Source organism: Pyxicephalus adspersus, chromosome 10 (genome assembly GCF_032062135.1).
Source record: "Pyxicephalus adspersus chromosome 10, UCB_Pads_2.0, whole genome shotgun sequence".
Classification (NCBI taxonomy): domain Eukaryota; kingdom Metazoa; phylum Chordata; class Amphibia; order Anura; family Pyxicephalidae; genus Pyxicephalus; species Pyxicephalus adspersus.
In genome coordinates this window covers 31,994,911-32,010,744 of record NC_092867.1, presented here as the reverse complement: position 1 = coordinate 32,010,744, position 15,834 = coordinate 31,994,911, and the positions used below count along the sequence as shown (strand labels likewise).

Sequence of the window (15,834 nt, the reverse complement as noted above, 5' to 3'; positions counted from 1 at the left end):
ACCACGCTTGTTGGAAAACTGTTGATATTTTAAAACCCATAGGCTACGTACACACATGCAACAATTATCTTTGGAAACGAACAACTAACGATTGATCATTTGATGATAGTTAACAAAAAAAGTGAACAACAACAGGCCAATGACGACGACAAGGAATGTCGCTTGAAATGAACTACCATCCCGGCCGATCTGATTGGGCACAATCGATGGCTATTTATTGTGTGTACGGTCGTTCAGTGATCATGGATGGTTCTGCAGTACACTTTCGCTGGTACACATCACTTCCTTCTTCAAATGATCATATCTACTGTGTACATTATTGGTAGTTCATCTTTTGAGGGATCGCATTGTTTCAGCGTGAACGGAATCGTGCATTATATGATCCTTCAAAATAATCGTGAATAATCTTTGATCTGTCATTAATCGATTATTTTCCAACGATAATTGTTGCACGTGTGTACGTAGCCATAGTCTGGGTACAGATGGTGTTTTTAGTTTTTCTTCTTATACAAAAGCTTTCATATTGCAATACTTTCTTTGATTTTCGGGATCTTTAATGTTGCTGTGAGTCATTATTCATTTTCACAAGTCAATAGGCATAATTCATGTGGAATGTACAGATCTGTGTTCCATTGTGGCAGTACAGTGCATGGCCTATACACTGACACAGCATGATGTATTGTAAAGGCTTCTCGCCATCGGGCAGTTTGGACTGTATTCAGTAATGTGCCATTATTATCTGCTTTTAGATGTGGATCCAGCAAAAGTATGCACAGGAAAGGGAGCCGTGACCCTCAGAGCATCACAGGGAGAAGTACAGAAGAGCAGATCTACCCTAGATATTGAGCTGACACCTTGTAAGTTATCTCTTTTTTGAATATCTTAGTGTTGCATATTTACATTAAAAAGGTTGGGTCCGGTCACCTAGCTGTAGGCTATTTTCAAATTTCTTTTGATCACATGAAAATTTTTTCATTCATATATAGAATTCCCATTTATAAATATAGGTTAGCTGTGCAAGCTTTATTTGCTTGAAATATTTTTGCATCCACTGCAAGTCTTTATTTCACTTAAATAATTAATTAATTTTGTCATTATTCTGTCTCCACCTAAAAGGGCCTTTTTTCCTGCACTTCTATAGATACTTCCTGGAATGTTGCAGCACAAGCAAAACTTAGTATTTTTAGGCATGCTAACCTATACAATATTCTTTATGAGATGATTGTATGAACAAAATACCACAAAATTCATTCATATAATGGCCATCTAGGAAAATCATTTCATCCATGTGTTTAAACATTTAGAGAAAATTTGAATGTTGTTCATATATAATTTTAAACTTCAAATACTGCATAAATAAAGCTTAATCCCTAATAAGCATTAGGTGCTAATTGATATTAAAAAGGATCTAAATAGCAGCTATTATTTTTTCATTGTGGATCCTTCTGCAGAAGCACACCTACCTGTTTCTACATCGGCTGTTCAGTAATGGCATTTAAACTTCTAACTATGCCATTTGAAATATAATTTTAAGGTGCTGAAGGTGTAAAAAAAAAAACGATGAAAAAATTAATTGATGCCAGAACAATAAAACATTCTAATTGCAATCAGGGTAAAAATTGAATACAAGCATTGTATATAAGCAAAGTGGTGGACAGAATGCCTTTTTTTGGGCTAAATGTTCTTGCACACAACATTACATCTATTTCCCTATCTCTAAATTGCCAATGTGACACCCAAAGTAGGAAGAGCAAACATATCAGACTACATTTCCTCAAATCCCTCCTTTACAGTAGACAGCATGTGTCTTTATTAAGAAGGCACAATCTTACTCACAGGGAGTAGTTGGTGAGCTTGTGTTAATCAAAAACTGAAATGCATGAGAGCTCCTGTAACACCAGCTACAAGCAGTCTTGGCTACACAATCAGGTTTTTTTGAATTTTCAAATTCCAGAAGACCAGTTTCTTAGGTACTTTTTTGGCTTTGATTGGGTTTAAAATTCCACTTTTACAATAAAAAAAGACAAACAAATTTTACACATATCAATATTTCAAACTGAAGTCAGTATTATTTTTCTAAAATTGATTGAAAACGTAATAATGTAAGCTAGTCTTCAAGTAAATCCATGCTTTCCCTTTATAGTCACCTTCACTTTACTTCCTCACTCCACCTACTGACCTTTGACAAGAATACCCAGTTGTCCTAAGTATGGGGGCATATGACTAATTCCCCTTCCTTGCCTGTGAAGGAAATTGGCATCATAGGCAAAGTACAAATTCATATTTTTATTTAAAAGCAATACAATCTTTTTGTATTTCTTAAAGAGACTAAGACATAAAAGAAACGGTCAGTGGTGCAAGCAATCATTTCTTGGACAGGGAGTGTCCTAATGCCCATGGTGGTGATATTCTTATAGGCATTAAAAAGTGTTTGTAAATCTGACCTAGTTATCCTGTCTGCACTCACTGGGTTCCCTTCATTAGCTGAATGCCTGTTTACCATAATGATATTGGCACAAACCAGAAAGTGCAGTCACCCCATTTGACTTTAAGGTGACTTCTTTGCTGTGGTATCGGAAAATAAGGTTAGATTTACCAAGCCTGTAGTCTATCCACTGTTATAAAACAATTATCTGCCAAAAAACCCAATATGGTAATTAAATTATTGTCTGAGAATGGCTACATCCAATGACAATTCTTTTAACCTATGTGGATAATAATATTGGATGAGACATTAAATTGTATATTATTTTGTAGTATAGGCAGTTGCTCCATTCCAGTTTCATATTTTAGGCTAAAGGTGGTCATCCATATATGGGCAAATGATCTGCCTTGAATGCTTATACGGGGGGACCATCAAGACCTTATTGCAATGGAAGGCTTAGTTTTGGAAGGCAACATTTACCAATAAGATAAATCTCTGTGTAATATGAATTATCAGATATTACTGTCAAAAGCAGTGTTTACCTTTGTTGCACCTTTTTAGGCATTGTATGTTATCCATATTTGTAGGGGATGTGCAATTTTATGGAATTTCTGAAAAGGAAATATGTTTGGAGAAATATTTCTCTTCCCCACAATGTCATGTTTATCTCAAATGGTTTGTTCTTGAAATGTTTACAGAAGGCTTTGGGAATGTTAATAAACTGTTTTGTATATAAACAAATGTGTAATTCATGATTACTGTACCTTTTTTAATTAAGCCTAGTGATTAAATATCTATTTTATAAACTTGAGCAGAGACCCTTGAACTTTAAAAATGTCCATGGGAATAAACAATGTCACAGATTTTGTAGTTGGAGTAAAAAAGGAAGAGTGAGGATTAACTGTTGATGCCAGTGGAAGGAAAAGTTCCCTATTGGTGGTGTGAGTAGAAGCAACAGTGCCCTATTATTGGAGTTCGTGGAACAAACAGTGCCTTATTGGTGGTGTTGGGGGAGGTATAGGGTCCTATTATTGGTGTTAGTGTCCTATCATTGAGCAGAATAATGCCAGTTTATTGTCAGAGGGAGAAAGTGTGCCCATAATTAGTGTATTGGGACAAACAGTGCCTCATTGGTGGTGTCAGTGGATGGAATTGTTGTTCTACTGTATATGGTTAATATTTACACAACATAAAAGGAGGTCATAACAATAATACATATATTACATACATTATCACTCATTGGGTTCCTTTAAGCTTTAGAGGAATAAATTGGTATAACAAAAAGTGACTAAAACCTGTTGTTCTGTATGTCACAGCTAGCGCTGTCATGTCTCAATCAACTTGTCAGAACATCTCTCCTAGAGCTCAGTACATGTGAATGCAAATCACAAACTACAATTAGTGTCATGTCAAGCACTTGAAATTCTATGCTTATTATAGGTTTTAAAAACTGTAGCGTGCAGTTCCATACGTCTTAAGTTCACAGAGCCCGATTCACATCATGTTCACAGCTTTCAACCACTTGATTGTGTTTTTCCCCATTCAAGCCGACGGACTCTGTAGACAATTCTTCCTTTATTACTCTGAAAGATTTCTTTGTGTCCGCAAAGGTCAGAAGGAGTGAGGACATGATATGTAATGCCAGTTACTATGGCACTCAGCATTAGCAATCCCATTCGAGGCAGTTGACTGCAAAAAGCTTGTAGCTCCCAATAGAGTGAGATTCGTCTTTCGTATGTATTTTGTGCCTAACAGATTCCTTTTCATTTTTATTTTTATTTTCCTAAATAAAAAGGTGACGTGCCAGCTGAAGTAGAGACAGGTAAGAAGACCTTCAACAAATCTTTATTTCCGAAGAGCGATCTTTATACCAGACATCAAAACTGAAAATTATTCTTCATCTTTGTAGATGACAGGCCTGCTTCAGTAGCTGAATCCAATGGGGATTCTCATCACTCTTCTCTGGCTGCCAAAGGATTCCGGAGTGTCCGCCCTAATCTTCCTCCCGACAGTAAGACGCAGGTACTGTAATTCTATTCTTTAACGTATTTTATTTTCATCAACTGTGTTTGTGCTTTTGTTGTCATGTAGTGCAGTATTAAAGCTGTACCTCCGTCAATGAGAAAACAAATTGACGTTTTCTTCTGTATGGTCCTCGCCACTGAGAAGATGGTTACATGGTCTTCATTTTGTTAATTGGCACAGGACTAATCCTAACTTACATGTGAGTCAGTAAAAGGAGAGTCGGCTAGGGTTTCAGTTGAAGTAAGAGTTGTGTCCTGGCAGATTTAGATTTCTCTCAAAATCATTAATGATGATCCTGGTTCATTCAGAACAATTGCTTTACATTCATTTACATGTAATCATGTTTTTCTTGCAGCATCATTTTTACAGTCTGAAGAGAGTTCTAAAGTTATGTTTGATGCATTTCTTTTTCTATAGCTTAGTGCAAGATCACTTTGTTTAAGCAAGGATCAAGCATGATGTTGTTTTAATATTGAACGTTTTTTGATAGTGTTTAGATACAAATGTGTGGTTGTTCAGTAGTTTCATCACTGGGTACCATTCATGGATACTCTGTGTGCCAGTCTTTCTGTTATGACCAGCTTTTTTTGCATTCTAGGCTCTATGCACAGCAGATCAATTTTTTTTTTTTTTTGCTGAATAAATTAATTTTTTTTTTTTACATTTTCACATTTCTTTTTTTTCCTAGCCATTTCTGGGAAAGTTTCAATGACTTATAGATGGGTCCACATTATGTCTGATGCTTCCACTTCTCTTTTAAACACTTTCTTTACTTTCTCCTGAGGAGTCTTTCCTTCAAATATGATATTTATTTTAACTAAAATCAAACTTTTAGATTTCCAGGGAAAAAAAAAGGTACATGGAGACTGTTGGGACATCTGAACCCTGAATCTGGCACAGTCTTATAAGCTGATTTAACTTCACGTCACTGGGGAAAATATTTTATTAAATAATATTAAATTATATGTGTAACATATAAAGGGGGTGCTAATCAAAAAACAAAAGATACACTCTTTTGCAGAATTTTAGGTTACACAAGATGAAATGCTTATTATATTAAAGAGAACAAATCCTTTTTTGTTTCATTTTTTTATTCTGTCTAAAAAGAAGCACTATCAGTTTTTAATTCTGTAGTTCCCAGGGTTTAGTTGAGCCCAGAGATGGCCTTATTGTTTAAAAAGAAAAAAAAAGCCTCAATTTATTGCATCACTTGACTTTATCTGGTCACTTTACGTGTTCATTCCAACTTCCGCTGAAAATGATTACTAGCTATGCTTTCCAGCAGCAATCATTGAGCTGTATCATGTGGAATATGCTTTAGGGAAATGTAAAGATGGCCTTCCTCTTCTCTTGTATCTCCCATTAGTCATCTTCTGTGGATGGACTTTTAAGATGGTTTACATGCCTAAAGAACAATTTGCTTTTAACAGACATGTTGCTTTCTTCATATGCATTTTGTGAATTTTTTTTTAAATAATTTTGTTTTCAGAAACTATTGTAATTGTTCTCTTGTTTCTGTGTCTAATTTCCTAACTATGGTGGTAAACATTCTTAATTTTTCTTACCTGCTGTCCCTAGTTCTGAATATGACATTCATGTCATCCCCCACCCCAACAAATTAAAAATCCATTCCAGTTCATTGAATGAAGGCATCCATTTCTTATTCAAAACATTTCAGATACCTGTTTTTTCATGCTGTTCATTAATCTTTTTGACCTTTTGTTTCCTTTTTTTACTTCCTACATTCCTTCATTTTGTGTTCATATAGAAAGTGGTCCCTCCTCCAATCCCTCCTCCTCCTAAAGAGGAGAGCTTTGCATGGCGCCCACATACTAACACCAAACTGTCTTACTTGAAACCAGTGCCCATCTTGGATGGGCTTTACCTAAGTGCTCCAAAGCCTTACCCATCGCATGTTGCTAGCACCCCACGCTATTCTGCCATGTGTACTCCCACTGTTACTCAGGACATCTCTGGAAATCACGCAACCTTCCCGGTCTCTCCCATTCACCCTGAGGCAGAGCATGCTAAAAGTTCTTTGCAATCCAACACATCACCAAAACACCATGCTAGTGAGTCTAGGAGTGCTGAAAGAAGCAATGCTGGAATGAATTTGAGTCATGAGCCCAAAGCCGATAAAAAGGTCAGCAGTCTATATGTAGCTTGTTTATCTAACAACACTGGCTCAGCTGCATCTGAAAATCCCACCGGCGCTGCACATGATAAAACCGAGAGTGCTGAATTGGGAGCTGATGTAACTAAATCACCAGCCACAAACATTGTTCCTTCGATAATAGACACCGGAAAATCCCCACCTCCCATCCCTCCAAGGCCATTCTTTGACCCTGTCCCAAGTAAAGATTCTATTAGCTGCAGTGAAATAGATACTTTCTGGAGTCAATGCCCTCTTCATCAAGATATGGGACGCACAGAGCCAGATACACAGCATCCTACTGGCCGTGTCAACATGACTGCAAAGGAACCCTTCTTTCCATCAAAGCAAAAACAAGCCCCCAGGGCACAGAGATTCCGTGGCATGGTACTTGTTTTCATATACTTTATTTTACTTTCCATTGTGTTCATCACTAACCCTTGTGTTATTGTTACTTTTTATGTGTTGCCGTTGAACTGTCGCATTCCTAAGTAAATTGACACTCTTTTATCTTCTAGCACTTTATAACAGCACTTTTATATTTCAACTTTGTAATGTTATAGATTTTTTATATACCTGTATCTTTCTGGGTTCATTGTCTAATTTAACAACATTCCTTCTTTCCTGCAGAAGTGTACAGGTATAGATGATAATCAGGATTGCACACTTTCTTTCTAACATATTGTTAGTGTAAGTCACCTTTTTGACAAATTTGATGCGGTTAAGCTGGGAAATAACGCAATTAATTTTGTAAATAAAAGTTTACTAGTTTTTTTTTTTTTTTTTTTTATTGTGCCAGATTGAGCTGCAGCAGAAGCAAGTGATATTGGTACAAAAAATACAGAATAGTACACAAAGCCATCTACAATACAAAAAAGTTTTGTATTCAAGTAATGCTTGAGCATATAGAGCTTTTTACCTCTGTAGTTTGTGTCAACGTGCAAAAAAAACATAAGCACATTCCACTGGTCACAAGGAATATTCAAGAGCTGGTAGTAAAAAGACAACTCAAATCACAAGTCAAAATTGGTTGATTTAAAATCCAGTAGAAAAAAATACCAAATTTGCTAGAAAGGTGGTATTGGTTTTGGCTGTTTGTTTTTTTAAAACTATTCTCATTTCCTTTATGTATCTGTTATATTGTGCTTTATGTATCACCGTGCCATCTCTTTCCAAGCATTTGCAGCACTTCGTTTTTTTTGTTTGTTTTTTTTAATCTGGACATGCAACTGCGTGTCATAACACAGCTGCACACTTGTGTATAAATGTTCGTCCTGCGTAACATCACCTTATTTCCCACAGGATGCCACTTCAATCACAGCTCAGCCCGAGGTTATAGTAGTCCCACTCATCCAGGTTAAAGTTGAAAGAGAGCAAGAAGGCACTTCGAGCACTCCACCGCCACCTCTTGTACCCGCTGGCAAACTCTCAGCCTCCCCAGAACCTGCCACCTCTAACTTGGCTTTTCCGACACTTGATGATTTTATTCCCCCTCATCTGCAAAAGGGATCACACCATAGACCCAACTCTCCTAATTATTCTATACCAAACAATCTACCACCTTGCTCTCCACTACCTTCACTGGTGCCATCGGAGGACTCGCACAGAGTCTCGAATCTTGATAGCGGTGACGCCATCTTACCCACAGTAAGCTGCCAATACCCTCACTATTTACTCACAACATGAATCTTCTTACTAGCTTACTAAACCCCAACAGGTCGATTCCTGCCTTCTGCAACAAAGCATGACTAACTATTTTTACTTTTATTTAGTGCATGTATTGTGTGATTGAAACTGCTGTTTTGTCTTTTGGATGTTCATTATTGTATTTCTGGTTATTGTTTTGTCACAATCATTTAGACTATCATGTGTGTGACTTGTAACCGTTGTACAGAATTGTAAATAAACAAACTGAGCAATGTGCGTATTCACATTCTGAGTGTCTTCCTCTCTCTGGATGATAGCACACCTGTTTTACATAGTTGAAGTGGCTCTGCAGGCGTCTCGTTGTCTATGTCCAGCGTGACGATGCAAAGCTTATTTTTCTTCACATCCCAGTCCAGCCAAGTGATCCAGTTTCATTTGATACTGCATGTGTTTGCATGTCTGACTTCTTGCTGTTAAAAAGATCCTGTCACTATTTCCACTTGTTAGGTCGAGGCTATAATGGAGTGGTGTTTATCACTAAATGAGCTGTTTCCATATGATACCAAATTGTACATCTGTTGGCAGGGCAATGTTCTCCTCTTGGCATTTGTTTTAATGATGTTTCTTTCTTCCCTACAAATGTGATGTGAATAAACCCATTGTTCTTTGTTTTCAGGAGCCAGTGGCCGACGAATTTTCAGCTCCCATTGTAAACAATGATAAACCTTCTTCATTTGTACCAACAAGCAAGCCCTCTGTGTACCCATCCACCACCACAGTAAATCCAACCATAGTACTTTTGCAGCATAACCGGGGTAAGGTTTTCTCTATGACCATTCAGAGAGGGTGAGAATAAGCAAATTTCTGATTTTCCATAGCTACCCTTGTGGTTTTCCCAGCTTGCATTACACAATAGAGTTTGCAGTTTCTCTGCACACAACCTATTCCATCTAAAACTGATACTTGATTTTAAAACAAATCACATGCATGTTTATTTGTGTCTGCCTGCATCTCCTGTCAGAGATTCCAGTAATAAGGTTTTCTCTCTGTAGTATATTATAATTGATTTCATAACAAACAACCTTTTCACAATTACTGCTGTTTGTATTCTTCATCCAGAATGATTCCAGTTTTTGGATTGTGGGCCTAAAAAAAGGGCCCTAATAATATTATAAAAACTGGAATCCTTCTTTCTCTCAGAAGGATGTCTGGCCCCATATATCTGCTTTGTATATGTAGGATCCTAGTGCCCATGCCATCCCAGAGTTTAGTAATTACAGGTCACTGATATGCCTAAGGCATCTATCATCACAAGGATTGTCCTGAGACAGGTGCTTTCCTCTTTTCACAAATGTAATAATTCTGGTTTTATTGATTCATTTTACGTTTAGGAGTTTATATCAGAGATGTCTATAAAGTATTTGGTCAGTAATATTAGTAGCATACATTGCTTCCTTGGCTTCAGATGTGAAATATGATTTCATATATATGTTAAGTATTTCTGCCTTTGGAGCAATACTTCTAATACTTGCCATTCAAGATTCTAGTGGACTATATAGCATAGGCTATAATTACTTTCCCATACAACATGTAATTGTTAGTTGAACTTTCTCTGCCCACTTGCTACACAAGAACCCATGGAATGTCACAGCTCCCGAATTCAGATTATGCTGACCTCAGCAATGGATGAATCACATCCCTGTATCATGCTGGACCAAAGCAGTTATCGTGCCCAGTGTATGTAGTGAACTGCACTGTCTTCATAGATGCTAGATGGAGTGAACTGGACTGGTTTTCTGCATATACCTTTACCATCTTTGATTTTATATGGTCTGCAATACAGTAAGATCATTAATTATTTACTGTGTGTTTACTGGCTTGGAAATCTCAGTTGTCCTTTTGTAGAAATACAAAGAGATCTGGGTGTAGAAGCAGGTGTTTTGTATATTGATTAAAACTAAATGACTGGGTATTCAGCAAGAGCTTGTAATGGGAGTATATGATATGATAACCTCTTTGGAAAGGGGAGTTCTTATGATCACCCAATGTACAATGGTTTCCCATTTTTTGATCATCCTAGCCAATATATGAGTATTGTGCTATGTATGCATGTTGTTAAGGTTATATAAAAACGGTAATCCAACTCGAAATAAAGTAGCTGCCATGCTAACTTTCTCACCTAAATGTATGGGAATCCATTATTGCTCCTAAACTGTATTTATAAAACACCAACATATGATGCAGCACTGTATAATAAATAGGGGTTGCCAATGACTGACAGATACAAACAATGACACAGGAGGAGGAGACGACCCTGCCCAAAAAAGCTTACAATTTAAGAGGTTATATAGTAATAAATAAAACTGTATTATCATAATTTTCAAAAAGGAATATATAAAATAGTTTATGGAGTGGGGTCTATTGGTTCAGTATCATCTGGCTGTGTGATAATTTTACCCTAGAGAATATATCACCAGCTTACCCTTATTAAGCAGAATCTTCTGAATGACAAAACAAAAGTGATTATGATAATGTTTATGGTCTCTTTGTCAATATATAAATATCTGTTGGCATATGAGTTGGAGTTTTTATTTTATTCATCAATAGAGCTTAATTGGTTAATATTAATAATAATATTAATACCATAATAATAATAATAATGGAGCTGGCCATAATGTGTAGGCTCCTCCTAATAGCTTACTGTATAACATCCCTATAATATTGCTAATTAAGCTGATTGTTACCTTTTACACAATCGTTTTGCAAACTGAAAGTTCCACGTTGGCTTTATTTTTATTGTACGATATCCTAATATACTGTTCTCCAATGGTGTCTCTTTAAAGCTGAACTCCATGGCAGTAAAAAAATAATTATATGTAGTTGTATATTCAATAAAAAAAACTACATCTTCAAGTGCATTTTCAAACTTGTATAAGTACTTTCCTCTGCCTTTATATCTGCTTTCTGTAATTGCGTGCACAGCATCACCAATGTTTCATAGATCCAGCGAGGTTACAACATTGTTTTCATCAATTGTGATATTAAATAGTGAACCACAATCCTGGGTATACAGTGTGGTAGAGATGTGTGTATCACAAAAAAAGCTGCACAGTCACAAATATTTATCCAGTATAGCTGTTGGAATGTATGTGTTTCTGTTTTGCTTTGCTGGAGTTCAGCTTGGTTCAGTGCTGCTTTAAAAATCTTTTACCTTATTCATTTACTTTCCTTGGTTTGTTTTCCCCTATGTCACTGAAATCTCAGAATGTTTCATAGAGATTAGACTTCCTATGCATGTTTTACTGCACAAGTGTCTTACACATATTCTCTGCTTTTTTATCACAGAGCAGCAAAAACGTCTTAGTAGCTTGCCAGGTATGACACCAATGCTATTCACGCTTATCATGTGCTTTGCCTCCATTAGTACTTTGTGCAATGAACACTGGAAATGTAACTAGTCTAGTAGGAACTAGTAGGAATTCATAGAACCTCTGTAGAAGTTACCAGTTATGAAATGAAAGTTTACAGATTAATATGTATAAACCTGTGTGTGTGTGTGTATGTATATGATTATATGTTATAATCATGAGAAAAAGAATATTTGCAAAGATTTTGCATATCAGGTATAAGTCGAATGGTTCTTAGCATGGCCTAAAATTAGGTGAATTCAACCTCAGATGCATAACACAGGACATCACCTGTCCCTCTTTTTTATTGTATATTCTCTTAGTATACAATAATTACTGTTGAGATTTATAAATGATTGCATCTGTACATGGAGCACCTTCCACAGTACTCCTTATCCCAAATCTAAAGGGAGGATTTACACTTCCTGTGCCATGTAACCTCCTCCACACTGCAGTGCTATCTGTAAAAGCTACTAATGCTATCCAATGTCATTTTACTACTACTTACTTTACTACTTTCCCTTTGGAATTAAGTGTCACATTAGTGATACATGAGATATAATCCCTCCCAAACATATAGCAGCAGGAGCCACCAGCCTTATATGTCTGCTGTGATTTCCTAGTCTGGAGATAACCTAAGTGGGGTTCCTGCCTTGGTTTTCCTCTGTAGCAATAGAAAGTGGAGCAAAACTGCAATGTTCTTATGTGCAGATAATCCATCAATCCATAAAGTAAAAACTTTTAGGGAAAATAAATATGAAGTAAAGTTTAAATGCCTGATGATGACCTAAGCTACACACCTACATCAGACAATAGTGGCCAAAGATGAGCACAGACATTTTGATGTGTACAGCAGTCCCCTGATGTCCTACACAGTGGATTGATGAACATCTAATTAGGGATGACCACTGTTCACACCTATAGAGAAATAGCACAGCAAAGAGCCACTTGCTCAGCCTCCCCTCTCAATTAAACAGAACAGGGCTCTACCTTACCTGTGACATTGGCTAGTTGGTACTTGTTATGTGACTCATGGGCCCAAGAAACTCTTTTAACATGCCCCCAATTTCTCCCTCTCTCCAGTCCCTGAATAGATCTGTAGTGGGACTGTAGTCAGTGACCATCTTCTAAAGCAGGGGTCAGCAAACTCCGGCCTTTAGGCCAGATACGGCCGAGCCAGTAGTATTTTTTTATAGCTTTTTTCTAGTCAGGGGCTATGCCTAAATATTGAATACATTGACCACCACTGACCATTTTTGGTGCCATTGTTAACTATTCAAGGGCCATATCTGTGGCCCCCTATATCAATTGAGAGCTTGACCATTTTTTCTGCTGCGATCAAGGGTCGAGCTTGAGGTCCCTAGTAAGCTTAATCACCACTGCTCCACCATAACACTAGGAAGATTTTGAATATTCCAAAGGCCCATTTAACTTACTGCAGCTAAATGCATGAAAAATAATGTGGCATATTTTAAAGGTTCTGTTTTTTATCAATACTGCGCTCTCAGTTTCCAGAAAGCACAGCTTCTATAGGATGAATGGTACCACATATGAAATGCATAAATAGCAAACCATATATGTTTTTTATATTTATTTTACAAAAAATATCTGCAAAATGATGCATCTCACCCCTAGAAAAAGCAAAAAAAAAAAAAACATAAAAAGCACACCAATGCTTTAAAAATAAAAAAAAAAAATCTAATAAAGATTCAATATGAATGACAATAATTTGATAAATGGATTTTTTCCATTTCCAAAACCTAACTGCACTGCTCTGAACATGTCCTAAAAAGTGATAAAAACAGTTATTAGCTGCCCTCTAGTGGTTAACATATTACTTTTAAATGACAGTATTGCTGCTGGACCATTCCTGTATTTACAATATAACAGGTCATGTTTTAGAGGATGTCACATTTTACAACATCTGATGCTTCAGTCAGCTTCAATAAAAACACAGAAACCATGTATGCTGCAGAATATAAAAAGGTCACGGGCCAGCTTGCTGTAATTAGAGAATTTCTGTATTATTAATGTTTTATTCACAGACACCTCATACTGGAATGTACGGTGTCTGACTAAGTGGGTGGAATAAGCTGTGCAAATGTCTGGAATAAATCTGAGATATAATTGTCACTGGAATGAGACCAGCTAAATGTAATGAGCAGTGTAGCGTTCTAATAACTGCTACAAGTTTCCCTGGCAAACCACATGATTAAAATATTCAGCTTGCTACTGGATGCTAATTGCTAGTTGGTCTCACTATTTGAAGAGTTTAGCTTACCCTAAAATAAAAGTGATATTTATAAATAGTTTATCACTAAAGTAGACACAGGTAATCGAGAGCATGGATGTTTAATGGTAAACATATCCCTAATGTGCAATTGGTGGAGAATATTTATAATTATAATTTAGTTTTTACATTTTTTATTATTATTATTTATTAATGCTCATTTCTGCCAACTAGTATACAATAGTGGACCTTCTAATAATTTTGCAAATCTACATAAATGCATTCTTGAAATATTACAATATATTACAATATACAGAAGTAGTAGTAATTTAATTTTTCAAGCTTTTCTTTCAAAGTCGCTCGGGCACCATGTACATTATTGTACCATCATATCTCCTATATACCCCATATATATACTTTTTAACCTGAATGCTGTGCATACCTACAAATCCTAGACTGATACCATTTATCTCATTGTAATACAAACCTGAGATCAGGATCCAGTGAGGAATATTAGGATCGTGTTTATGTCAGATTTTCTATTCATAGAAAAAATGCAGCCCTCCACCAGAAGCTTTGTCTTTTTAAGGCTTAGTTTCAAATAATAACTGATTCATTGTAGAGATGCACAATTACTTATTAAATGTACTGAGTAGGCGTTGGTTTATTCACTAAGCGCCAACCTAAAGACAATAGCAAAATATTAGCATACATAAATTATTCTGATGGACTTATTTAGTAGGACTTTAATTCACCAGTCAGAATTATTATTACTGAAGTCAGACCAGTACAATGTGGTTATAGAATAGTTAGAATTTGATATTTTTTAAAGCTCTGCAACAGCTAGAGTTAGCTGGAGCTTGAGAACCTATAGCTGCTAAGTGCCAACCATATTCCACCACAGCTAAATAAATTTAGATTGGTTGTTATTGGGTAAACCTAAAAAAATACCCAATTTGGAGAAGGCTATTTGAGATAAAATACCAAATTTTATGTATAAAAAATAACATGGCAGTAAATGCACACTTTCTATGTCCTTATGCTATATTATGTTATAATGACCTTTTTGTGTTTCTTAATTTTTTCTGACTTGATGGTTAAGCATTGTCCTGTAGAAATATTAGTATTTAGCACTAAAGCCATCACACGCTTTCAGTAACATTTCTGGAATGTATTTTTGCAGCATGTTGTTTATTTTCTGTGTGATCATTTTGTAGTATAGGTATTTTGTCCTGTGTTTGAACATGCCATGTCACCGGTGTCATGAGATATATTTGTGTCCGCTCACAGATCCTGTGCTGGATGGCTCTACCAATGGAAAAGCAGAGCCAGTAATTGTGCCGGAGAGAAAGCGTCCAGAAAGTAATCCCCCTGTGCAGAAAGCAACCACGGACTATACAAAAAGAGAAGCTCGCTCTCTTCATCACGTAGGGGATATGTCAGCAGACGACATAGGCATTCCTCTCCGGGTAGGATGTCACCTAATGTATTCACTATGATTTATTGACTTATCGTGATGATTCTAACCGAGAAAAGCTGCAATTGAGAATGTTGTACAGTTTGCCATGAGAAGCTCTGGCATCTTACTTTCAGTCACTTTAGCAGTATATTAGAGGCAAAATGATTTTTGCAAAGTTAAATCGATAGTATATAGTTGCGTGTTGTATGTGCATATAAAGGGAGATTTATATTCATTTCTAGATTTTCATTTCTTTTTTTTTTATTCTTTGTTATATTATCAGATTTTTTATAAATCCATATTGTGCCAATTGCTGCTGATTTTCACATATACCAAGGACAATTTCAGGGGGCTAATTAACCTTATTTGCATGTTTTTGTAAGTGGGGGTTAACTGGATTAAACACAGGAAGAATATACAAAGTCTGTGCAGATGATGCCCTGAATTTAGGACCCAGCAGTGCAAGGCACAATACTAGCCACTTAAACC

At 36.4% G+C, this 15,834-nt stretch overlaps 1 protein-coding gene across 26 annotated transcripts in view; it reads left to right on the top strand.

Moving 5' to 3' along the window:
* SORBS1 (sorbin and SH3 domain containing 1) overlaps positions 1–15,834 on the top strand; it is a 223,109-nt gene that overhangs the window by 142,053 nt on the left and 65,222 nt on the right. For 22 of the 26 annotated variants that reach the window (XM_072425107.1, XM_072425108.1, XM_072425114.1 and 19 more), the window contains 8 exons: positions 750–857; positions 4,221–4,247; positions 4,335–4,447; positions 6,219–6,989; positions 7,905–8,249; positions 8,926–9,064; positions 11,595–11,624; positions 15,177–15,355. In XM_072425107.1, the coding sequence (XP_072281208.1) occupies positions 750–857; positions 4,221–4,247; positions 4,335–4,447; positions 6,219–6,989; positions 7,905–8,249; positions 8,926–9,064; positions 11,595–11,624; positions 15,177–15,355 (1,712 nt within the window). The remainder of the gene's footprint in view (positions 1–749; positions 858–4,220; positions 4,248–4,334; positions 4,448–6,218; positions 6,990–7,904; positions 8,250–8,925; positions 9,065–11,594; positions 11,625–15,176; positions 15,356–15,834) is intronic. The other 4 variants (XM_072425123.1, XM_072425122.1, XM_072425110.1 and 1 more) reach the window with 4 other exon arrangements.